The 26,859-nt window shown below is 47.1% G+C and overlaps 1 protein-coding gene across 1 annotated transcript in view; it reads left to right on the top strand.

The window, feature by feature from the left end:
• Window positions 1-13,788, top strand: part of DNAAF11 (dynein axonemal assembly factor 11) — a 77,865-nt gene extending 64,077 nt beyond the window's left edge. Inside the window, exons 11-12 of the mRNA XM_047073818.1 lie at window positions 6,273-6,358; window positions 13,611-13,788. Coding sequence (XP_046929774.1) covers window positions 6,273-6,358; window positions 13,611-13,788 — 264 coding nt within the window. The remainder of the gene's footprint in view (window positions 1-6,272; window positions 6,359-13,610) is intronic.
• Window positions 13,789-26,859: the final 13,071 nt, after the last annotated feature.

Genomic DNA, 26,859 nt, shown 5'->3' with positions numbered 1-26,859 from the left:
AATTCATACAATAAATTTGATGACCAGTCCCCAGATTTAGACAGTTTCCTAATAAGAACCAGTCCCCGGATTTAGACAGTTTCCTAATAAGAAAGAAGATGTGGTTTATATATAATGGAATATCACTTGGCCATGAGAAAGAATAAAATCCTGCCATTTGTAACACCATGGATGGAACTGGAGAGTATTATGCTAAGTGAAATAAGTCAGGCAGAGAAAGACAGATATCCTATGTTTTCACTCAGCCCAAGTTTTCATCAGCCCAAGTGTGTGATGTGGAACTTGAGAAACTTAACAGAAGACCATGGGGGAAGGGAAGGGGAAAAATAGTTTCAAACAAAGAGGGAGGCAAATCGTAAGAGATTCTTAAATACAGAGAACAAACTGAGGGTTGATGGAGGGGTGGGGGAGAGGGAAAAATGGGTGATGGGCATTGAGGAGGGCACTTGCTGAGATGAACACTGGGTGTTGTATGTAAGTGATGAATCATGGGAATCTACTCCCAAAACCAAGAGCACACTGTATATGCTGGTATGTTAGCTAACTTGACAATAAGTTATATTTTTTAATGTGGTATATACATAAAATGGAATGCTACTAAGCGATCAAAAAGAATGAAATTTTGCTGTTTGGAATGATGTGGATTGAATTAGAGTGTATTATGCTAAGCAAAATAAATCAGAGAAAGACAAATACCATATGGTTTCACTTATATGTGGAATTTAGGAAATAGAACAGATGAACTCGGGGGAAAAAGAGAGACAAACCATGAAACGGACTCTTAACAACAGAGAACAAACTGAGGGCTGTGGGAGGGGGATGGGCTAGATGTGTGATGGGCATAAAGGACGGCACTGGTTGAGATGAGCACTGGGTATTGTACAGAAGTGATGAAACACTGAATTTTACTCCTGAAACTGATATTACACTGTATGTTAACTAACTGGCATTTAAATAAAAACTTGAAACAAAAAAATAAATAATCTACGGTACAAAAAAAAAATGGATGCGAGGGTGATCTGGCCACAACATCTGTCACCCCATTGATCACCAGGGTTGGTTTGGCTGATCTAGCCAGCTAGGCGGGTGTCCCCTTCCTCCCTCACTGCTCCAGGTGTGTCCCTCCCAAAGCTTCGCTCAGTCCAAGAAAATGACCTTCCCTGACAGAGGAGGATCATTCTTTAGTCAAGGGTATACGAGTGGCTGCAATTCCCTGCTAGAAACTCCAAACAAGTTCTCAAGGCACATAAAATAAATAAAGTAAAAATGGAATAGAATGAATAAAATAAAATGGAATAAAATAAATAAAATAAGATGGAATAAAATAAATAAAATAGAATAAAATAAATAAAATAAAATGGAATAAATAAAACAAAATAAATAAAATAGAATAAAATAAAATGGAATAAAGTAAAATAAAATGGAATAAAATAAAATAAAATAAAATAGAATAAAGTAAAATGGAATAAAATAAATAAAATAGAATAAAATAAATAAAATAAGATGGACTAAATTAAATAAAATAAAATGAATAAAATAGAATAAAATAAAATGGAATAAAATATACAGAATACAATAAATAAAATAAGATGGAATAAAATAAATAAAATAGAATAAAATAAAATACAATGGAATAAATTAAATAAAATAAAATGGAATAAAATAAATAAAATAAAAATAGAATAAATAAAATAAAATGGAATAAATAAAATAAAATAAAACAAAACAAAACAAAATAATAAAATAAGTAGAGGTAGATTGTCTCCGCGCTGAGTGCTGCCTCAGGAAGTCATGAGACGCCATCCCAGGGTACTGTGTCAGCAAAGACTGGAAAGTCGTCTGGCGGAAAAGCCTTAGGAGCGACTTCTGCCTTCTGTAGAGGAGACTTGGTTCCCACCTCCATGTCCGCTCCCAACTTTCAGCTGCACGAAATCACGTGACTCTGTGAGAATTAAAGTAATATCACATCATTAAAATGTTAATTTGTACCTTTGTGCCTGTCCCACAATTGAATTTTCAGGAAGCTGATTACATTTCTTTCTATGGATTCAGGAAACCATTAGTCCCCCTGATCTAATTTATTGAACATATTTTGGCCCTTGCAGCTGTCCATCAGTCATCCCTAAACACACTTAGTGCAAATGAATAAGATGGTTAATGTTAATGACCATCACTTCCTAGAGGAAGAACGATGCTGGTGCTGTGGGTGTGGTAGGAAGACAGTGGTCACTACTGCAGGACCTCGTGGTCCTCTGCTGGGGAAAGTCAGAGCTCATTGGAAGTGTTTTACCTGCTGTGAATATAAATACTGGCGTTAAGATGAATTTTGGCGTTGATATGAATGTTGGTGTTAATATTTTTCTTCGTGCTGCTTCCTTAGTTCCTTCTAACTTTTAAACCTAAAAGAATCTTTGGAACTAAATAAGCTGAAAATATCTCTTAAAAATAAGAAACACATTTAGATTCTGGTGCACAGCAAATTCCCTGTGAAGAGAAGTTCCAAATTTGTGATGCTATTTGCATTTCCATAAACACAGAGTATCTTTGTCTGAGCTTATTATGTGACAAATAACAGTGTTAGAAACGGGGTGTTTTAAGACTCTAATTATGCACATGCTCCCATTCTCTTTAGTGCGTTTACAACGTGAAGCAATACAAAATTTGTACTTTTGGCTCAAGAGCTTTGTTCTTAAAACTGACATTTTAATGATTTTTCACTAGCATTGGCCTCGTTTAATGTAACTAAAATATTCAAAAAAAAGTTTTAAAAATGCAAAGGTGCCAGGCTCCCCAGGAACAAGTCTGAGATGGAGGGGAGCATGCAGGGCGCCTGTGAGCGGGAGGGAAGGGGCCAGGAGCAGGAAAGGGGAAAACCGAGCTGCCGTGGAGGCCTGACAAAGACCTCAGCCGACGCCCAGCGAGCTCTGCGGCTGACAAGGTCCTTTAGAGTTGTCCTGAGTCAGGCTTGGGGAGCAACCTTCGACCCCACAGTGATGGGAGAGAGTGGAACACAGGCTCCGGGTTCTCATACTTCCATAAGAGTACCAGGTCCCAGGCACGTCAAGGGAGCAGCAGAGAGTTCCAGAACCGAAAAGGCCACAGAGTCAAGGACTACAGGTGAATTAGGGGTAACTGGTGTGGATGGACGTCCTTCACCCCGAAGAAGAATCGGAAGCCCACCTATGCATCTGGGGCTCACTGTAATCATGTTCCCTTCAATTTAAATTACTTCAATTTAAATAAAATCAAACCTTCAGTAGCTCAGGTGCACTAACCACGTCTCAAATATTCAGGAGCCCCATGTCGGACAGCACAGAACACTTCCATCGTTGCAGAAGATTCTAGTGGACACTATGCTCTCTCTGCACAACCGCGTCTCCCAGAGATGCTTCGGTCTCCCTCAGACACTGAAGGAGGAAGGTGGCAGTTCCCAACACCCTAACATCTATGGCCTCTCTCTGCTCCCCTTGACTGGAGATGTCTGTTTAGCCCCCTCGTATCTATCGTTTCCTTCGTCTTTGATGTTAATATGGTTTAACAAGCCAGAACTGGACTCAACAGCACCTAAAAAGTGTTTCCATCTCCTTAAGGATAGGCCAGGAAGGAGGGGGAAATATTTGAATCCATCACACTAATTCTGTTAAAGAAAAGGACAAAAACCAGTCAAGTTTTCATATTCAAAGTGTGTTAACATTCATACCTTACCGTCGTTAACATCCGAAAATACAGCATCAGTCATTAGCCGGCAAGAAATGCCCGGAAAACAAAATTATGACATTAATATATTTTAAAACATAACAAAGAAAACATTTTAGGATTAACCTCCTCCCCCCAAAACCTGTGTTTGACGATGATAGAATCTGCTTCATTGGGCAGACCTTTCCATGAGTTACCTCAAGTATTCAGTAAATATCGCACTGGTGGCTTGAGTTGCTGATTCCCCCACAGTATTCTACAAGTTTGTGTTCTGCTGACTACCCCTCACTCGTCTGTGGTCCTTGACTGTGTGGCCTCTTTGGTTCTGGAACTCTCTCTTTGAAAATGTCTCCGAACAAACTCTTCTGGACCTGAAATTTAGCGTCTTTAGTACGCGCAGGGTCCATTGTTCCTTCCTCCCAGAGTCTCAGCAAAAATCTGGCCATTGCACACGCCATTTGTAAAGGTATTTTTCCTGGTCGGGTGTCCAGTACATAGGTTGAAATGTATCATTTCGGCAGATCTTTCCCTTCTGCATTGCACACGGGCCCTCCCGTGAGGTCTATGGGAAGGGAAAGGCAAGCCTGTGTGCGTGTTCCTCTGTGTAAGGGAGCGGAACAAAATCACACATACAAACACGGATTGAATTGTTGTCAAATGTGATAGATAAATATACTCTGCACTATCTAAAACACTGGTTCTTAGGGGCACCTGGGTGGCTCAGTCAGTTGAGCATCCGACTTGGGCTCAGGTCATGATCTTGTGGCTCGTGAGTTCGAGCCCCACATTGGGCTTGCTGCTGTCCCCTCAAGCGCCTGCTTCAGATCTTCTGTCCTCCTCTCTCTCTCTCTCTCTCTCTGCCCCTAATGGGAAACCGACGACCCGGTCTATTAATTTGGTTAATTGGCCAGCACCCTGATGCAGAAGTTGGGTAAAGATTGGATTGGAGAATCTGGTTTAGAATTGAGGCTACCTCGGGGCTTCCGATTCACTTCCCAAACGGAGATGGTGAGTGCAGCCTGCCCGAGCCAGCAGGTGGGGGTAGGAGTGGTGACCAGACCCTCACAGCCCAAGCCTAGTCTGTGTCCTCATGGATCCTCTCGCTGTTGGGCAGCAAGTGAAGTCTCCGGCCCAACAGAGGAAGGGCAGCAGGTGTCCCTCACCTGCAGGGGAACGACCCTGCCCACCGGTGAGATGGGGCCAGTCAACGAAGCACTTCCTCCCCAAAGAAAGGGAAATGATTAGGATGATTAGGATGGAGAGAGGAATGTACACACCCCAGATCTTTCTCCTCCCTGGAAATAAAAGGCCGGAGCGCCTGGGTGACTCAGTCAGTGAAACGTTGGACTTGAGCTCAGGTCATGATCTCTCACCATTCATGAGTTTGAGCCCCGCATCGGGCTCTGTGCTGACAGCTCAGAACCTGCAGCCTGCTTCTGATTCTGTGTCTCCCTCTCTCTCTGCACCCGCCCCCCCCCTCCCGCCCCGGCTCATGCTCTGTCTCTTGTAAAAAAAAAAAGAAGAAGAAAGAAAGGAAAGAAAAGGCAGAAGCCCCCATCCTGATCAGCGGACCAAAACAACATGAGGAGAGTTCCTTCTCTCTGCCTATAAATAATCCTTGTCTTATAGTTATACTGGGAGGTGGGGGTGAAATAAAACACATGAACTGCCTAGGATAGGCAGGCATGTGTCCAGCATGGTGTCAGGGTCTAGTAAGTGGCCACCTGTTCTCTTCTGCCCCCATAGTCTTAGATCTTTGAGCTTTCTAGTAGGAGGTGCTGGGTGCGAATAATCTTCACTATATGTTCATTGAATCAAATCAGTCAGTTTTATTTATGGAGACCTCAACATGCTTAGCACTGAGCTTATTTGGCTTAGAAGAAGTGGAAGAAGGAGCGCCTGGGCGGCTCAGTCAATCGAGCATCTGACTCTTGATTTCAGCTCAGGTCACGATCTCACAGGTTCACGAGTTCGAGCCCCGCCTCGGGCTCTGCACTGACAGCGTGAGGTCCGCTTAGGATTCTCTCTCTCCCTCTCTCTGCCCCTCCCCCCCCCCAATAAATAAATAAACTTGAAAAAAAAAGTGGAAGAATTACAGAACTTTTCATATCCAAAGGGGCCTTTGAGCTCATATCTCATCCCTTCATTTTATGAAGGATGACCTGAGGGTCCAGTGTGCTGGGAAGGGAGGGATTCGAACCTCCAGCTCAGCCTGCTTTCCACTGCAACACATGCCAGGTGGAGGTGGAGGAGGGGAGCTGTTCAGAGGCAGTGTCTCAACCACGCCTAAATCCCCACCACCCCAAGCAGTGTTTGGCAGGTTTCTGGCTCTCAGAAAATATCTGTTATGTGAATTAATTCGCCATATCCCCCCTGCTTGGCCTTTGGCAAATGAAGGATAGCTTGTGGCTTTGCAAGACAGATCCAGTCTGTGATATAACTTTCTCATACCGCATGCAGGGGCTTACAGTTAGACTCTTTCATGGCGTATGTAGCAAAACTTAAAATGTTGTATATTTTTGAGGATATGTCCAAGACTAATGCACCACTCAGTGCGTGTTGTATTTTTATTTTAGGTAGACGAAGTCATCACAGGTTGGCGACAAACGTCAGAGTCTGGGACGAGTCCCTCGGACAGCAGCAGAGAGCACACAAACCAAAGGTACCACCTCCCCAGCCATCGGAAGCTTCCTTATAGTTCTCTTCATTGTCATTTGGTGGCTAGAATGCACCTTCCTCAAAGATACAGTTATTTAGCATTTACAGATGATTCACGCTGTGAATGTTCATGTCTATTCCCAAAACTTAGACTCTGGATTTATAGGGCTCTTGATCCCTAAAAACCAAATCTGTGGGCATACAGGCCCCAATTTCTTGTGCCAATAATGGTGAGAGTGGTGAGGTCAACACCAACGACTGCTAACATCTACTGAGCACTTACTATCAGGCAGTATCGTGTGTACTTCACCCATAGTAACACACTTAATCCTCACCATTTTTATCCTCGGTTTACAGATGGGCAAAATGAGGGAGAGAAGTTTAGAATGTCTGAAGGTCTGGGGGCGCCTGACTGGCTCGGTCGGTTAAACGTCCAACTTCGGCTCGGGTCATGATCTCGCGGTTCGTGGGTTCGAGCCCCGCGTGAGGCTCTGTGCTGCCAGCTTAGAGCCTGGAGCCTGCTTGGGATTCTGTGCCTCCCTGTCTCTTTCTGCCCCTCCCCTGCTCATGCTCTGTCTCTCCCTCTGAAAAATAAGTAAACATTAAAAAAAATTAGAATGCCTGAAGGTCAGGTAGTCTTGACACGTTGGGACAGCCCTGCTGAGCCCTCGTCGAATGCTGCTCACGCTACCCTTTCATGGCTCGGATGTCACTTCATAGCTTCTAAAGCTCTCTCAGGGTTGCCAGGACCAAGAGTCCCCACCATGTGCCCTCCCGCCCACCTCCTACCCCCAGATGGTCTGCGAGCCTCTGGTTCAGCTTCTTCCACACCAGGACCCCTCCCGCTCTCCGTACTCCCCCGGTGACAGGAAGCCTCTCCTCATTCCTAACTGAAGATCCCGGCGGTGCCTCCTGAATGCCCTCAGAACAAAGCTCAGCACCCGTGACCAGTGGCATCCCTTCAAGCATTTGGGACAAAGCTCTCGTTATTTCAGTGCTTCCTTCGAATGCACAATCCCGGGCCTTTCGACTTTCCTTCCACTTGTCGTGATTTCCAGACTGTTACCGTCCAGATGGCAAAATCTATTTTGAACCGAGGCAAACTATCTTTGTGATACAAATGTATATGCTGAAATTGTCATTACAAAAATACCTGAACGAGAGCTATATTTATGTCTTGCATAATAGAAGCCGTCAGGCATTCATAACATCCCGAGTCAACTGTGGAAGTTTTGTGGACTTTCGAACGTGGGCTTTGTTTGAACGACGGGTACGGAGTTGAATTCCTTCTGAAAGCTGGGTTGCTGGTTTTAACCTTGGAGACCAGTTGGTCTCCTATTTCCCAGATTAGTGTAATTTACAGAGGTTCAAGGGTATTCTGCTAGCATGAATATTCATGGTCATAATTACCCCCCAGCAGCATCCACACACGAAAGGAGTGTGACTCCCGTTTGTGAAGGATCAGGGAGGGGCAGCCAGTGTGGAAGCTGGTCTTTAGACCCCGGGAAAATCCCCATTACGGTGATGACATTTGAGGACTAGAGATGTCTTAGCACAATTCTTTTTTTTAAAAAATTTTTTTTTTCAACGTTTTATTTATTTTGGGGACAGAGAGAGACAGAGCATGAACGCGGGAGGGGCAGAGAGAGAGGGAGACACAGAATCTGAAACAGGCTCCAGGCTCTGAGCCATCAGCCCAGAGCCCGACGCGGGGCTTGAACTCACGGACCGCGAGATCATGACCTGGCTGAAGTCGGACGCTTAACCGACTGCGCCACCCAGGCGCCCCATGTCTTAGCACAATTCTTGATGGTAGTACTTCCTACGGTCTGTTTGCAAAGCCGTTTTCATTTTTGAATTTTTTTTTAATGTTTATTTATTCCTGAGACAGAGAGAGACAGAGCATGAGTGGGGGAGGGGCAGAGAGAGAGGGAGACACGGAATCTGAAACAGGCTCCAGGCTCCGAGCTGTCGGCACAGAGCCCGACGCGGGGCTCGAACTCATGGACCACGAGATCGTGACCTGAGCTGAAGTCGGACGCTTAACCGACTGAGCCACCCAGGCGCCCCGTAAAGCTGTTTTCATTTTTGTTACTGAGAAGTAATCACCTTGCAGCCACACTTAACATGTCTGTGTGAAGGTTGTTTGCGTGCTCCTTAGTCATTGACGGACTTGACCATCCACACCACCTCAGCCTCTGGCTGGGCGATCCCGTGAACTAAGAAGGCCGCACATGGGAATGAGGTCAGGCAGGTTGTCAGTTTGAGGGACGGGAAGACGGTAGGCACAGTGATACGCCGGGAGGGCCAGAAGAGGCCCATCGATCCTTTCGTAGCCAGAGCGGCCCTTTCCTCATGCTGTGGAGACAGAGTGACCGGAGGGGAAGATCAGTGGAGTAAGGTTCCGTTCCTTGGGACCGGAGGAGATCGTGTTTTGTGGGGCAGGTCACCGATGCCGTGAACTCTTGTGGTCCGGTGACACTGTATGATCAAGGAGGGACACATACCTCACTCGGGATGGGTTTGTTGAGTGCCGAGTGCCTCCTCTGTGCTACATGATACTATCCATCACTTATCTTTCATCTTCAAAATAACCACAAGAGAAATCCTGTTATTCCTACTGGACTGAGTCTCAAAGAAATAAATTTGCCCAAGATCATAAAGTAGAGCCAGAGTGATAAATTTGGGCCCATCCTTTGGCTCATCTTCCTACTCTCTTCACGAGGTCTTTTTTTTTTTTTAGTAGACTTTCTTCTTTAAAGCAATTTTAGGGTCACAGAAAACTTGAACAAAAAGCACAGGAATTTTCCATATATCCACTGCCCCCACTCATACACAGTCTCCCCCATTATCCCCATCCCCCCATGATGGTGGCCCACTTATTACAACTGATAAATCTACATTGACACACGTCATTATCACCCAAAGTTCATAGTGGGCATTAGCGTTCAAAGTTGGTGTTATTCATTCCATGGACTTGGACAAATGCATTTCCCTGACGACACATGGTCTGGAGCCTCTTTCCGTTCGTGTATTTGCCATCTGCACATCTTCCCTGGTGACGTGTCTGTGAAGATCCTTGGCCCTTCTTTCAATCCCACGGCTTTCTTATCGTTGCATTCGAAGAGGGTTTTTTGGTATGTTTTGGATAACAGCTGTTCATTGGATGTTTTCTCCCAGTTTGTGGCTTGTCTTGTCATTCTCCCAAAATTGTCTTTCATGGAGAAGTTTGTAAATTTAACGAAATCCAGCTCGCCGATGACTTCTTTCAGGGCTCGTGCCTTTGCCGCTGTATCTAAAACGGCATCGCCCGCCCCCAGGGTCAGTCGGCTCTTTTCCTGTGCTCCCTTCTGTGAGTTTTGCAGTCTTGCCTTTTGTGTTTAGGCCAGTGATCCATTTTGAGTTACTTCTTGTGAAGGCCGCAGGTTTATGTCTAAATTCATTCAAAATATACACATACTGGGGACACCCGGGTGGCTCAGTCGGTTAAGCGTCCGACTTCAGCTCAGGTCATGATCTTGCGGTTCATGAGTTCGAGCCCCATATCAGGCTCTGTGCTGACAGCTCAGAGCCTGGAGCCTGCTTCGGATTCTGTGTCTTCCCTCTCTCTCTCTCTGCCTCTCCCCAACTCGTGCTCCCCCTCCCTCCCTCCCTCCCTCTCTCCCTCTCTCTCTCTCTCTCTCACAAATAAACACTAAAAAAATTTTTTTAGTATACACATACTGTATTAATTTTCTTGGGTGTGTGATATTTTGATGCTATCATAACTATGCTTTTGTTGCTAGGATATAGATTTGCGATTAATTTTTTGCCGTGGTAAAATACATATCGCATCAAATTCATCGTCTCGAGTATTAAAAAGTGTACAACTTTTTTTTGGGGCGCCTGGGTGGCTCAGTTGGTTAAGCGTCCGACTTCAGCTCAGGTCACGATCTCGCGGTCCGCGAGTTCGAGCCCCGCGTCGGGCTCTGGGCTGATGGCTCAGAGCCTGGAGCCTGCTTCCCATTCTGTGTCTCCCTCTCTCTCTGCCCCTCCCCCATTCATGCTCTGTCTCTCTCTGTCTCAGAAATAAATAAACGTTAAAAAAAAAATTAAAAAAAAAAGTGTGCAACTTTTTAATGGGATTCAGTATATTCACAGCGTTTGTATCACCCCCACCACGTAACTCACTTTTGTGTTTGATTTCGTACCCAGCCGCCTTGCTGATCTCTCTTACTATTTTATTCATTTGTTAGTTGTTTTGGATTTTCTGTCTGCCTACAGAGAATGTGGAGTTTCTTTCTCCCTCATCCTGTTCCTTTTGTTTTCCTGCCTTAGTGCATAGGGAAGGGCACCAGGACGGAGTGGGAGGGAGGTGACAGCAACCGTCTCTGTCTTCTTGCCGATCCCAGAGGAAAAGTTCAACATTATAGTATTAAGTCTGAAGCATTTCCTTGGTTTCATAATCCGTGCTGTCGTCTTCAAAATCTGAAGTTTCTCGTCTCTATTCGAGTTCTTGTTGCTTCTGCCGGTTCTCACGCTAAGTGCCCTTTTTCCTTGAGTGCTTGTTCGTTTTTACTACAAGCTGCCCGCATTGCCTTAGAAGATAGTCTAGGGGCTTCTCAGAGGCCCAAAAAGTGCTCACCCGGGGAGCGTTGGCCTGCGCTCTGGGGCAGACGCTACCTGAGGACCCTGCCTGTTCGGAACCACTTTACGCTAAATTCAAGGTAGCTGGGTTTTAACTGTGGCCGCTGTAAACCCATGGAAACCCCAGCTGTGGTGACAGCCCAGCCCTTCTCTGTCCTGCTTCCCTCACAGTGCCCGCGGGGGCAGGCACAGCGGGTTTACTGTTCATTCACTCTTACGCGAGAGCGAAGCCTTCTAGGGGAGAGGGCGCCCTGTCACTGTGCACCTGGCATGCTCAGGACCTTGACCTCTGTTCCCAGACTCTGCAAGGCTAGCAAGACCAAAGCACCACTTTAGGGGCTCAGCAAATGCCCTCAGGCCAAAGGTGGCTTCAGGGACCCACTTCCTCTCTGGTCCCTCCTTTTACTGAATCCTGCCCTCATGGTTCCTTATCATCTTATCACATCTTTCCTGATCTCCCGAGGGTTTTCAGTGGGAGGTGGGAATCTCTGGTCCATGTATGCTAGCCCACCATATTACCAGAAGAAAGTTCTTTCCTTGTGTTCTTTAGTAGAAGGACTCAATCTCTGATGTGTTATGCCTGGTGATTTTAGTCTTTTTTTTTTTTTTTTCTTTCTTCCACCGTTGATGAAAATATTCATTTTGCCCAACCGGTCATTCTGACTAGACTCCAGAGGTTCTGGCCCTGACAGACAGGTGGTGGGTAAAACAGTCACGTCGGGTGCCTGACATTAAGGGAGGAAACGGTAGGGGAGAAAAGGCCCTCTCCTCTTTATTTTGGGATTAGTGTGATCCTTTGGGGCTCCTGGCCTTATGGGCTCACTGTTTATTACCCGGAGACTCATGACCGATTCAAGTCCTGCGTGCAAATTACTCCTCACAACATCTGAAGTGGGTGAGCCGCGGAGAACTGCATCTGGGCTGAGTTCACTCTTTATTACGAAGATCCAGACTTTATGGCCCGAGAGATACATGCCTGGAAGTGAGAGACGCTGCTTCTCCTCCAAGTCAACATAATTATAACAGTTGAGTTTCGCTATTTACTTGATTAAGCCATAGATATGGCAGCCTTTTAAACAAGAGCACAGTAATTAAAAAACAGAGCCATATTTAATAATGACTGTAATGTAGGTCTTCAAAAACTAGAATTTCCTACAGAGTTTACAGTGTACTATCTGGGTCTTCGGAAAATTTACACTTTATACTCTTCGTATACATGATACTTTCCTTCAGCGGGTCCGTGTGCATTAGTCAAAATTTTGAGAAGAATTGAAACCTCAAGTGCCTTCAAGGGCTAAGTGGCTGACAGAAAGGAGGGGGGATGGGCCGTAAGAACAACAGAGGGTTCACACTTCCCAGAGAAAGTCGGACCCCCCCCCCTCCTCCCAATACCTTGTGTCTGTTGCCTAAATTTGGTCTGAGGACATCAGTGTGGGGCTCCCGGATGAGACCGACTGTGATTGTCTTTGGGTCAGAGACAGTTTCTGATTTAATTTCATGATTGCACCGTAGTAGAGTATTTTTTTTCGTTATTTAACAAGTATTCACAAATGCTATATGCCAAAGATGAAAAAGACAATATAATTGCTTCAAGAATGCTGGTTCTAATGGGGAGAACAGATCAGTAATGAGACGGTTACATGATAATGTGATAAATGTTCTATTCGAGCTCTCTGCTGCACTGTTAGATGTCACCAGGAAACGTCCTATTTGCACAGACCATGGGATTTCTGGTGTCTAGAATCTGGGAGGCACTTAATATATTCCGTTGAATGCCTGGCCGGGTGACCAGGGCAGTGATTCCAAAATAATTTGACTGATTATCAGTATCCCTGGGGGATGGGGGGGGGGGCTTTATATAAATGCAAAGTACTGGGCCCCATCCCAGGCCTACAGATCAAAATTGACAGGGCGGCAGCCCAATGACCCGTATTATCTAGAATTTTCTAATGACGGCAATACGGGAATCTTTCTTGTTCTGTTTCCACATAGCCATTGCCGAAAGAACTGGGTGCCGACAGCAGGGGTGGGATCTTGTGGGGGAAACTGGTGGGCGGAGATTTCTAGGCACCTGAACTTATACAAACGCCCTGCAAAAGCACACAGGCTGGATTGTCTGCATCACCAGGAGGCTGATTAGCTACATTGAGCCTACATAAGACCTGCCTACAGGGATTCTACTGTTGACCCAGGCTGCGGGGTTTGCCTGCTGTAGCATCATTTAAGGATTCTCAGGTGCAGGGCACCTGGCTGGCTCAGTCAGTAGAGCACGCATTGCTTGATCATAGGGTTGTAAGTTCGAGCCCCACGTTGGGTGTAGGCATTACTTAAAAATCTTGAAAAAAAATAAAGATTCTCAGGCGAACAGAGCCTCTCAGCCCAGCCGACCTCCCCTCCAGCTGCCCATGCATCAGCACTTTACTTCTCCACAGGTCAGACTCTTGCTTCCACAAGGTTCCGAGCTACTTGAAACCCGGGACAGTCTCTTACTATTGTCTCCATGCTCTAAGGAGAGCACTTGGCCATGTTTGCTGAACGAATGAATGAATGAACGAGTTGAGTCTACTTGAAATTTAATTTAAAATGACATCTCTCAATTTCCTCTTGCCTTTTTTTTTTTTCTGTTGTAGAGGCAAGCGAATTGAGAAATTAGACATAGATCCTAGCAAGCGTTCCTTCCCTGATGTGGCTAACATTGTTCGAGAGAAAAACCCCACGCCCCGAAGAGTTCGATCTGAACCCAAAATTATACCAAGTGAGGAAGCTCCAGACTTTGAAGATAACCCTGAAGTGCCCCCGTTGATCTGAAACATCAGGCCAGGTGGACGGACCCACCCGATCCCGTTTTCCTCAGTGCACAGTGCGTAGTATGCCACGTTTGGGGTAAACACAGAGTCATTTATCACCATCACTACTCCAGTGTCTCAGTTCTACTTTATGCAGTAATATTCTTACACCAGTTTGACGTTCAAGTGCATACCTTAAAATGCTACAGCTCATTTGCCTATAATAAAATGTTGGCTAGGGCAAACGTTCAGTAAATCATAGAACTCTCACATTAAGACGCTGATTTTTAATCACAGAACTGCTTGCTAATGCAGAGAGACGAAGTCGGAGATAAAAGGACTGATTATTAAATCGGTGCTTCAGCAAATTGGTCAAGCTCAGAAGTTAAAACTGTAATTTCAGATCAAATCGGAATGCTCTAATATGATTTTAGCGGTGTTTCAATTTTCTTCTCGTGATTACTGGTGGTAATGCCTGGGGTGAGGAGGAGGAGAGCTGGCAGGAGTAGGAAGCGAAAGCCGTTAAGGCTGTAGGTACGGGCTTGACATCTGCAAAACGAGAGGGAAGCAGGTGGAAGTCTAGTGGGCTAAATGGAGCCTGGGAAGGCAGCACACGGCTCGGAGAAGACAGGCGCTCTAGTGCAGGGTTGTCCACAGAGGACGAGCCCGTTGGGTCAAGACGGTCGAGCCCAGCTACCCCCCGGCCACACTCAGTCCTTGGCTGGGAGCCACCTGCCCAGAGAGTGGTGGCCGCAGTGGGAAACTTGGGGTGCTCTGCGCACCTCGTGCGGGTTCTCTCTTGGGGACAGCCGAGCAGGGTGCCTCTATCGGCCACAAGAAGGTCACAGCAGCTCTACCAGCCTTGAGGAGGTTGCCATGAGGGCTCATGAGAAAGAGGAAGGTGCTCTTCGGTGCTGGAGGAAAGGAGACCCACCTTACCTAGGGGAAGAGAGTTTAGCAAAGCTGTTGCCCAGGGTAACATGGAAACATTTTGAGTGTACCCACTGCCCTCATAGGTTTAGGGAAGGAGATTTCCATGTAGAATGCCAAAGTCTCCACTAGTGCCTTTAGCCGCAAGGCAAAAGACACAAATAATTCGTCCATTTTTAAGCAGCGTTTAGAGAAAATGTAAAGGAACTAAATTGGCTAGGTTCAAAATAAAACTTTCCCCTCCCAGTCTCTCCCCAGCCGAAATACAAACAGCCTCACCCTGACCGTGGACCACATTGCTGTTCTGGGTCTCCAAGGAATTACCATGCGTTCAGAGTTAGTGTCCCACAATGCCTGAAAACTCTGTTTGTCAAGGCACAGTCATCTGGGGTAGGCGCAAGGCCCCTTTGCAGCAGGCCAGGTGGGAGATGCACAGTATAAAATCTGGGCAGTGTGGCAGGGATCGCCAGTGAGATCCAAGCATGAGACAGTGAGCCTTGTGGAATCCTGGGGGAGGAGTGTCCTAAAAACCTAGAACAGCGAGTGCAAGGGCCTGGGGTGGCACGAGGTTTCAGGGATAGCTGAACAAGGCAGAGTATCAGAGAAGGGAGAGCCAATGGGGAGCCAGGCCCGACCATGCTTGACCTAAAAAGACACGCCTACAGCTGGGAAATGCGCACCGCTCCCGAGAGAGCATCTTCGGATTTCACAGTGTTGCGTTTTTGGTCTTTGGCCCAATGTTTCCCTAGACTCATTTCATTTCCGATCTTCAGAGAAATCCTCTCAACTAAGCATTTGCTCATTCTTCGTTCAGTAGTCATATGCCTCCCATGGACCAAGTGTGGGGAGAACAATGGTGAACCAAAGGAAACAGGCCTTGGGTTTCACTGAGCGTATTTTTCTGTGATGCAGACAAATGTGAATCGATTGCACGAGCAAACTAAGCTAACTCTTCTGAACTCACTCTCGCATTTTAGGACTGAGGCCCCCAAACACCAGGTGGCTTGCCCTAAGATGGCCTAACGGTATGTTAGAATGGGATCGTCTCTAGGTCACTTTGGACTCAGTTTCCCCCTTGAAAGGCTTTTCCCTCCCCAAGCGAATGGGACTATTCACATGCCGATGTTTTCAAAGAAGATAGACGCAAACCAACTTCGTGAATCTTAAAGCTACTCACTCCCTTGGGAAATATGCAAAGAGGTGTGAGGGTAGAAGGGCTTTGTGGCAGATGATGTCTTTGGGGGTCATGAGCTCTAAGACCCTTGGGCAGGGCCCGTGCCGTGTCCTCACTTGGATCCTGCTGAGTGTGGCTTCCGGGGGACTTTGGGGTGAAGAAGGATGAACACATGTCTTTGGAGAGAGCTGTTACCTTTCTGTGAGCTCTGCCTCCGACTCGGCGTTCCTCCTTTGTAGCCCAAACTTCGTGAGACGACCTTCACAGGATTGCACCGGGGAGCTTTGAAGAGTGTTTCCTGCAGCTGGGGACACGCAGGCTGGTGCCCGACTCGTGCCTGAGCAACCTGAAGCCCACGGTGGGCCGGAGTCCCATCCTGCCGGGAGAATCACCCCTGGGCGCAGAGAAAAGCTGTGCCACAGGAGCAGGGAATGTGGCCCTCTCCCAAGGCTGGCTGGGGGCAGGACGCCCGAGCCTTTGCTACGGACCAGATGTGAGGTGTCGTGGGTGCTGTCCATGTGGGCTGCCCCGAGGGGTGAGGAGCCCAGGCAGGAGGCTGGAGGCCTGCTGCTGTGTGCGGGGCCGAGGAAAGAAGCTGGGAGGACTGGCCAGAATCCGGGTCGTAGGAGAAGGGCAACCCGGGAGCCTCTGCAGAGCCCATGAAAAGGCCTCAAGAGGCAGAAACGTCCGCTTCACCTATCCCCTTGGCTGGCAGGACAGGAAGCCTGACCGAGCCGTGTGACGACCATCTTACCTGCACCTGGCAGCTCCTGGCCTTGGACTTGAATGGGTAAAGAGAGGAAGTGGCCACCTGGCCACAGAGAGACAGCCAAAGACAGGGACGAGCTGGGGGAATAATGCCTTGACCTGACTTTCCTCCTTCCCTCCAGTCTCTTGCTAGGGTCTCCCACCGGCCAAACACAACCAGAGGCCAGGAGCAAGGGGGCCTGTCAGTGTGGCCCTTAGAGGTTCCGTTCCCAGGGTCCACCCTGTGGTAGAGGGCGGCAGTGAACTGAGCTGACACACTCCCTCTCGCCTGTCTGCCCTCACCCGCCCCTGCCCTCAGGGACTCGGGGATGGAGCAGGAGAGCCAGGAGTCCGGCTGAGAAGCAGGGGAGCAGGGTGAGAGGACGGCCACACGTCCCCTCTTCTTCAGCTGTGGTTTCCAACCTAAGCAGCCGGGGACCCTGGCAGGGGAGGGAGAGGAGTGGAAAACGTTCATGCCAGGTAGGGGACTGTCGTGGGGGACAGTCTCATTACCGAGTAGGGACTGAGTGCCAAAGGGTCATCTGTTCTCCCTGAGCAGGAGGAAACACCCTAGGACCTGCCTGCATGTTCCTCCAGGGCAGGTGAGGGCCGCGGAGGAAGGAAGGAAGGGGAAAGGCAGAGCGGGAGGCGTGAATGTGTTGTTTCGATCACTGCTGCGAGGTGAGGTGAGCATTCAGCGATAGGTTCGTGCGGGTGATGGGTGATGGCCTGCGGTTCCAGGGTGGGTGCTCTGGTTCCCTGCAGATTCTCCCTGTGCCCATTTCTTTTTTTATAATTTTTTAAATGTTTATTTTTGAGAGAGAGAGAGAGAGACACAGAGCATGAGTGAGGGAGGGGCAGCGAGAGAGGGAGACAGAATCGGAAGCAGGCTCCAGGCTCCGAGCTGTCAGCACAGAGCCTGACGCGGGGCTCGAACCCGTGAATGGTGAGATCATGACCTGAGCCGAAGTCGGACGCCCAACCGACTGAGCCACCCAGGCGCCCTCGGGAAGGCTCATGGCTATGCACCCACATCAGTTTCTGCAGGGCCAGGACGGGCCCCAGGAGAGAGAAAACCTCGCCCCCCCCCCCCCACCCAGTGGGGTGCCAGCTTCGGGTCCCGATGCCCAGATGCTCTCCAGTCCACGAACTCTTCCTGCTGCTTCTCTTTTTAGGTGTCACTGAGCAGCAAGAACTGTCCCTTCTCCACCATCATGTCCCACCGTCCCCCGCACGGCTGTCCCCGCCTCTGCCTCCTGCTCCCCTCAGCACGCGAGTGGCCCGTGAATGGCCGGAGGCCGCCGACCGTGGCCGTCACGGGGGGCGGGGTGGTGAGCGCTGCTCCGGCCGCAGGGTCTGGGCGACAGCGCCTTCCTTCCCCTCGCACGGGCGGCTGCCCTCCGCGTGACAGCTGGGGCTGCACCGCGACGTGTGTCTGTCACCATTTCGCAGTCTGTCACAGCTTGCCTGACACATTTGGATGGAAAGTGCTAGCCCGTCTCCAGTTGACGCCTGTCAGGCCAACGTGTCTGGCACTCCTGGAGCAGACCTTTGCCAAAAGCAGCTGTTCTTTTCCAAGTTCGCTCCCTAACTTTTGCGCCTCTCATTTGGTCTGGCGCTTTCCTCGTGTTAGAGATCAGCCTCGGTCGGCCCTTCGCTCGGCGGACATTTACGAAGCACCTGCTAGGTGCAAGGAGCCATACCGGGTGCCAGGGAAAGTTCTCTTCTGAGAGCCCGCGCTCCCGGTTCTCCGTCCAGTCATCGGGTGAGGCCGCTACCCGGGGGACCCCTTCGGCCCCATCCTCTTCCCCGTGTGTCCGTCCCACCCCGTCCTGGGACGCTTGGGCCCATTCCGGTGGCTTCCATGCCAGCTCCAGGCTGACGCTCCTGAAATCCCCCTTCCAGGCCCTCGATGCCTTCCTGAAGGTCACCTGACTCCTCCTGGTCCAACGCTCGCCCGTCCATCAGCTTCTCGCACCTTGTCCTGCCTCCCGCCCTCTGGCTTTTGTTTTACGCCCTCGCTTCCCACTCACCCGGACTGGAAAACACCATCACTGCGTCCTGTGTTCATCGTGCAAGTGGTGACTCACTCCTGTCAATTCTGCCTCAAAAAGAGCTTCTCGTGTCTCCTCCAATCCATTTCCACAACTCACATTCACCCTCCTGCCATCTGTTTGTCGACGTGACTCCCGTTTCACCCCTCCTCGACTTAAGTACCCCCTTTGTTGCCTGGAGGACAAGACCTGGGCCCCATCCTGCTGGGAGGCCGCATCTCCCAACACCGCCCCCCCTCCCACCCCTGCCGCCCCGGCACCTCGAACCCACTACACCAAGGTCGTCACCATTCGGGGGGTTACGTGTGCATTGGCCCTCTGTCAGCGGCGTCACTGACCTGAGCTTGGCGATGTGCTGAATCTGAGGGCACAGGTGAGCCCTCTCAGGGCTGCCCAGAAGTCGGATGATGTTGCCAAGGTCCGGGGACAGCGTAGAGGCCCTGAGAAGGCAGGAGCCAACACACAGGCACCCGTTCCTTGACCAGAGCCTCAATTGTGGAGATAATTATACACAAATGGGGCCCTTTTCAGGGACAAATTAAGACCAACTTGATGGGCCATCATCTTGCATCTGCAAGATGCACCTGCCCGTCGTGCACCTGCCCATGGTCTGTTGAAGGGAGAACTCACTGACCAGAGCGACCCAGGGACTCCCGGATAGCACTCAGGGTTATGGAGAACCAGGTTACTGGCTCTGCTCACCTCCACCACCAAAGGGAAATGTTAGAATGCCCGTTCTGGTTACATAGGCCACATAACACACATTCCACACTTAGTGACAAAGAACAACCACTTTACTATACTCCCAGTTTCTGTAGGTCAGAAATACAGACAGTGGAGCCAGCTTCTCTCTCTTATTCCCAGGATAACTTGAAATCTGGACGCTGGAATCACCTGGAGGTGTCTTCACTCACGCTTGACAGTTGATGTTGGCTTTTGACCAGGACTTCAGCTGGGCTGATGGCCAGAACACCGACATGTGTCCACGAAGGCTGGTCTAGCCTTCCCCAGAGCCCGATGGATAGGCTCCAAGAGCGAGCATCCCAGAAGAACAAGGAAGTGCGTGGCCTTTTGATGACCTAGCCTTGGAAGTGACACAGCTTACTTCTGTCATACCCTGATCCAGCTTCAAGGGGAGAGGACTCAGTCCCTACATCTTGCTGGAGGAGTGGCTAGCTTCCGGAAGAACGTGCAGGACAAGAGACATTGTCAGGTGAACACAGGCCATCTCAGCGCCTCTCATCCTCCAAGAAACCCAAGTTTAGGCAACATTCCCTGCTCCCAAAGAAAACAGGAAGTGGTTCCTCTCCTGTTGGTGTATGAATAAAAGATACGGCCAATGGTGGGGGGAGGGGACCATCGGCTGCTTCTCCTTCCTATGAGGGTTCTATAAATAAAAATAGTTACCAATCAATGCACGGCCAAATAAAGATCGCTGGATGCCGTCTAGAAGGGTTGTTCAGAGTTATGAATTAGCTCCCATTTAATGTTCCTTAGGTCACGCAGATAAAGATAAAAAAGAGGTTTTTTGTTTTGTTTCGTTTTGTTTTTTTTTTAATGTCCTTTGGTCATATTTCTCTGTGAGCAGCAGTGAATTGTGATACTGTACTGAGCCGTTCACAAGTGACTATTTTTCTGGCCTTACCTTTCCGTGCTATCTGATGTAGCCCGGGCTTCCCAAGGGCTCCAGACTCGGGCTCGTCTCAGTGTGAGCTCCCTGTCAAGCATCATAGATCAAAATTTGAAGGATGAAGCTAAAGCAATGCTTAGAAGAAAATCTGTAGCTTTTGTTAAAAAAAAAATGTTTTTTAATAGGTAAATTTATAACTCCCCCGTGGGTATAAATAAATAAATAGCAAAGATTGTATTTAACTCACTAATGAGTGAGCCAGTAAGACGGTCCCGAGGGGAACTTGTGAGTCGCTAGCATAGAGGCAGGAGGGATTGCTGTCATGAATTCACAGACAGACAGACACAGCTCTGTCTGTCCACAGGGCGGCGACCAGTCTCAATCCACCTGACACAATCCGCAGGATTCCCAACTTTTGACAGCTGGTCCTGTTGCGAATCAGAGGATGGAAGGCGGAAGTAACACAGGAAGTTGTGCGGGCAGACCACCCAGTCAGTGGTCTGTATCTGTCCATTCCAGAGCATTCCTCAGTTTTTCTTGACACTTCAAGTGCATTTATAAAAAAAAATATATATATATATATATATATATATATATATATATATATATATATCAAAGACTGAAACAAACTCGGGATTTAACTCTGGAAGCTAGAAAACATACTATAAATGTACCCAACAATGAAGAGAAATCAATCGTGAAAATAAGGCACGAATCCACGAATTCGTGAATAACAATAGAAGCAAATAATAAAGAAAACTGTTCATTTGGAAAGACTGGTCAAGAGAAACAGGAAGATGATGCAAAATTAACAAAATAGAGAACAAAAAAGGGAAAGGAGGGAAATCCATGACCTATATGATAGAAATTTAAAATTTTCAATAAAATACTAAGGAAACTAGACACTGATACATTGGAAATTTCTGAAACACTAAAACATTTTAATGACAAAAATCCATTAAAAAATAGAAAACTTGGGGTGCTGGGTGGCTCAGTCGGTTGAGCGTCCGACTTCCGCTCAGGTCATGATCTTGCGGTTCGTGAGTTTGAGCCCCACGTTGGGCTCTGTGCTAAAAGCTCGGAGCCGGGAGCCCGCTTCCAAGTCTGTGTCTCCCTCTTTCTTTGCCCCTCCCCCACTCATTCTCTCTCTCTCTCTCTCTCTCTCAAAAATAAACATAAAAAAAATTAAAAATAGAAAACTTGACCTAATCAATAGCTGTTAAAATCTTGAAAATTTTCAAAGTTTCACTTAATGCAAAAACTTCCCTCCCCAGCCTCCTTCCCCCACCACCAAATTTCTGAGGCTCTAGCAGTTTTATAAGAATTCTATAAAATTTTCAAAGGACAAAATAGTCTAGACCATCTAACCCTGCAAACAAAAGATGAAAAAATTGCTTATTAAGATGCCATCTAGAATGATCTTCATACTAAACCAGATAAAGACAGTTCATGAAAAAAAATATGGAGCCATTTCATTTGTGAACAATGATATGAAACTCTTAAATACAGTATCAATTAATTCAGTACCATTGTATTAAAAATTACATACCACTAGCAAGTAATCTTTACTTCAGGAATGCAGGGATGGTTTAACTATCATGAAATCTATCAATTTAATGCACATTAATCGATATAAAGGAGGACTGTATCATATCATCATCTCAGTAGATGCAGCAAAGTTTTGCTAAAGTTTAATAGTTATTTATGATTTTCAAAGGGGAAATTTAAAAAAAATAATAAAGGGGAAAACTCTTAGAACAATGGGCATTAAGAAAAATAATTTCTTTAACCCACTAAGATTTTTCTTCCTCCAAAAACCTATAGCGAGCATGACGCTTCGTGAAATTCACTTATTTGTATGCACTTCCTTAAGCTTGGGACGAAAAAGGGTGTTTCCCACCTCTCTTCTGGGTCAGCATGCTACTGCATGTTCTGATGGGAAAGCAAAGCAAAACAAAACATAAAAACAACCAAGAAATAAGAGGTATTGGGATGACCTTGCTTTCAGATAATGTGATTATGTTCCCAGGAAGCCTAAGAGAAAAAGACAAGTTGTTAGAACAACTGAGTTCAGTAGATTTTCCCAGTTGTGAGATCAGTACGCAAAAAGTTAATAGTGTCCCTCTACATCAGCAACAGTGAATTAAAAGTAGGATACGATACAGGCTGCTATTCACAAACAAGTTTGCCATCTGTAAGCAAAAGCTATCAAGTACCTAAGAATTATCCTAAACATGCAAAAATATTGAAACAAAAACAGCTTCTATCTAACGGACATGAAAAAAGCCCTTACTCAAGTGTATATGCACTATTGTGCAGGGAAGGGGTGATGAAACATTAAAAATGTGTCAGACCTTCAATAGTTAATTCGATTCACTTCCAATAAAAACAGCAGCAGAACTTGGGGGTCAGCAAATGGCTAAGACAAATCGTAAAATAAAAGCCAAAACGGGGCGCCTGGATGACTCAGTCGGTTAAGCGTCTGACTTCGGCTCCATTCATGATCTTACAGTTCATGGGTTTGAGCCCCTCATCAGGCTCTCTGCTGTCAGCACTGAGCCCGCTTCAGATCCTCTGTCCCCCTCTCTCTGCCTGTTCCCTGCTTGTTCTCTCTCTCTCAGAATAAATCAACTAAAACAAAACAAAATGAAACAAAATGAATTGCAGACTCACCTTGCTACATACCAAGAGGTTCCCTTAATCCATAACCATACGTGCATATTAAACAATACAAATAAAAGTATTGTGATTTTGACAAAGGAATAGAAACAAAGGAAAGAAATGAAAAATAGACCCTGGGAACATGATGTGTGACAGCAGTGGAATCACAAATTATCACAAACAAATGGATGAAAGCTGGATTATTTAGTAAATAGTGTTGGGAAGGAAAAAAAGTAGGAACCCCTACTTCCAAATCCCAAACGGAATGAAGAAGTGAATGCGAAATACCAATCTATAAATGTGATAGAAAAAAATGTAGGTGAATATATTTTGGGTCTCAGCATAGGGGAGGGACGTCTTCAACACGACCTCTTATATACAAAGTTATTTGAAAGTCTCAAACCATAAGAAGTTAGTGTCTAAATCACATGAGAAACTTAGATCGGGGGAAAAAAAAGGACTAGGAAGTGGACAGACGGCAAAATCTAAACGCTAACAAGCACACGTGACCAGCAATCAGAAGAGACCAATTAAACAAGGAGATAGAAAAACTTGTCATTATCAAGTGTTGGGAAGAGGTGGAGAAAGGGGAACGCTCGCTCTCCTCTGGAAACCTGTCTGCAGCTCTTGGTGCAGGGAGGGTGGCGGTCAAATCAGGTGACAAGTGGCGCCCAGCGGGCAATACACCCTCAGCAGCCGCCTGGCCAATCAATGCCAATCATTCTTGCAACGCGTATCCCGGCAAGACTCGCGTCTAGGTCCACGGGGAAGTGTGGTTTATTGCAGCACAGAGTTGGAGGGGCCCGACATCCAAGGGAATGGATGAATATAATGATATCTATGCTTCGGATGTCCTTCTTTTCAGTTGTGAGGGGCTGCAAGCTAGATGTACATGCAGAAACACAGATCTCGAAAGCACATAGTATAATCTTTGTATTTTTTTAGACTACACACTTGCTGAAACACAAAAACATTTTTTTTGAGAGAGAGGGCGCAAGTGAACGAGGGGCGGAGAGAGGGAGAGAGAGAGAGAGAATCCCCCAAGGGGAAGGGGAGATGAGGAGAAAATAAAGTGGAATAATTCAGAGGTCGCTGCCTAGCTAAGGCTAGAGGTAAAAACCTAAATCAGTAAGTCTTAACGAAGAGGGGGACAAGGAATCTCATAAGAATGTATGGTGTTAGACTATGTGCGGGTTTCACGAGGCAGGAGTAGTCGTGGCAGGTTACATATTCCCGCACGTTATCTGCGATGCTTGGCATCTTCTCCGACCTTCTGAAATAACACGGATCGCCTGCCTCTTTGTCTCCCTGTCTCCCTCAATTTCCTTCCCTCGACAGCCATTTCAAGGGTTCATAGTATGAATCAGGCACTGAGGGACGTAAGTGAAAAAAGCAGGTCTTAATCGTAACAGGCTTGTTGTTTAATGAGGGACATAAAAGTTCTTACCTCTTAATGCCCTCCCCATCCTAAGGCCAGGCCTGGAGCGCAGCTCTGAATGGGGACAGTTCATTTGAGAGATTTTACAACTTCCTGTCCACTAGAACATAAGGTTCTGTTCACAGAATGAGCTCCTATAGGTCACTGGTGGCCCCAAGGGCTTCGAACAGTGCTTGCTAATACTAAGGATTCCTCATATTTAGTGGAAAAAGATTTAAGTGACTACCAATCTAGATTCCTCTGTTTCCAGTTGGCTGAATTATTCCTCAGATTTCCTACCAGCACTATAGAAATGAGGAATGAATATTGATTTATTGATTCACCTTCCCTTCTCCCCTAGGATCTAAGCTTTCTGAAGACAGTCAATCATGTTCTTCAGCTCATTACAGGTCATAATTAATTAATGCAAAGCCTCTATGTGGTGTGTTTCATGTCTGTATGCATGCATGTGTCTTAATTATTTTCTCTGTAATCCCACGTCCCCACAGCCATTCTATTCCTCCATGGCATCCAATCCAGTCTATTTAGTTTATGCCTTTCAAACTCTCTCCCTTGCATTTATTTTGCTACACATGCGTCCTTTTAAAAATTGTGTTTCGGGGCACCTGGGTGGCTCAGTTGGTTAAGCATTGGGCTCCAGCTCAGGCTGTCCGCTCACGATTCATGAGTTCGAGCCCCGCATTGGGCAAGCCTGAGCCTCGCTTTGGGTGAGCCCCACTTCTTTCTCTCTCTCTCTCTCTCTCCACCCCCCTTCCCCTTGGTGGATTCTTTCTCTCTCTCCCTCTCTCCACCCCTCGTTCACTTGCGCCTTCTCTCTCAAAAAAATTAGGAGTGGTTCTCAAGAATCTGCACAGAGCTTGGCTCAAAATCAGCGATTTGAACGACTCCCCCGTGCTGCCCTCAGAGTTTCTACCTTTCGTCTCACTGCCCTCCGCCAAAACCTCCAGGGGCTGGATATTCTGGACTTGAAAGCCTGGTTCTTATGTGGACCAGCGGACCCTGAGCCGGGTTCAGACACTCAGGTGAGCTCGCGGTGGACAGCATCCCTCCACCTACACCCAGCAGGCTTCTCGAGTCCCATCCAGCCAATTCCTGGTACAGGAAGGTAATGAGTGGAGTAGTATGTCCAAAAAACTCTGGATTCATAGAAGCCACTTCAAGTATGCTTCTACTAGTTTGGAACATTATCATATTTGACGATCGTTGATAAACGATTTATAAAGTGCCTGCTAGGGGGCCAATGCAACACTAAGCACATCGTCAACAGCAGTCTCCACTCAGAATAACCCTGCCGTGTTGGAAGTCTTAGCCCCATTTTACAGATGAGGAATGTGAAGTTCCTGGAGCTTGAATGACTTCCAGCTGTTTTAGGAAGAACAGAGTCTGGATTGAAACTCAGATCTATCTTACTTCAAATCCATGCCGTTCCCACTGCACACGCTTGCTTTATACTATTCTACACTGATTTATAAGAAAAATATACAAAATTCTATATTTGTGTATTAATAAGATCATAATCTTACCTCCACATATAAAGAATCCCAAACTCTCTCCTTGTATCAGAACATTTGCAGTGACTTTTTAATATTGCATTGCAATGTCTCTTTAAATCAACTCCTTATTCTTTCCTTTTTTTCCCCTATTAATTAGCCAGGTTGCTAAGCTGGCACAGTGAAGTGGTGTTAAAGTGTCCCCAAATTAATAGTGCCTCATCAGCACTGAGGCAGGGCGTGAAATTACCTTCTGAAGTGTTACCTGAATGCAGTTAGCACCCCTTTTGCTGCTGACTTCAGACAGGAATGAGAACTCAGCAGAAACGTCAGCAGGTCTGCATTAGCCATCAGCAGAATCCTAGGGTCAGAGAAGTGAAGTCGTCCTTGCCCACCAGTGTCCTTCCGATCACCCTGCTCCCACAGGTGCGCTATCCCCAGCACGCAGGGCACAGGGCTTCCAGAGCTGGTTGTTCCCAATTGGAATCATTCTGTCCCTGGCTCACCCCTTAAACAGAGCACATTGCGTCTCCAAGCAACTAGATCAATTGTGAGTTGTGTTAATGGACAGGTCAGGGCAACTCCCTGGCACCATGGAAACACTAGCCCTGCCTTCAGTGCCGGGTCTAAGCTGCCAGGAGCCCCACGCTGGATGGGAGAGATGCTGGGGGTGTAGCAGAACAAAGCAGGGCTCAGTGGGGGCCTCCAAGTGGAACTCTCTCCAGGTAGGTCTTTAGGCAGCCGAGCCTGGATTGCGAATTTCCTCCCCAGCATAAACTCCAGTGATTCCCAAGTGGCCAATATCAGTCCTTAGAAGTCTTATAAGGTTTAAAAATCTGATTTGAAATGAAAATGTACTCATTCAGCTGTTCATAGAAAAGAACAAACTCAGGCCAGATCCATCTGTCCAATGATCGGAAACAATTGCCCCTAGGCTAGAGAGGGACCACAAAATTCACAGGAAGGTTG

The sequence above is a fragment of the Lynx rufus genome, unplaced genomic scaffold (assembly GCF_022079265.1).
Source record: "Lynx rufus isolate CCGP_SWC_20201006 ecotype Redwood Valley unplaced genomic scaffold, mLynRuf1.p SCAF_12, whole genome shotgun sequence".
NCBI lineage: Eukaryota > Metazoa > Chordata > Mammalia > Carnivora > Felidae > Lynx > Lynx rufus.
This window is presented reverse-complemented; position numbering and strand designations above follow the sequence as displayed.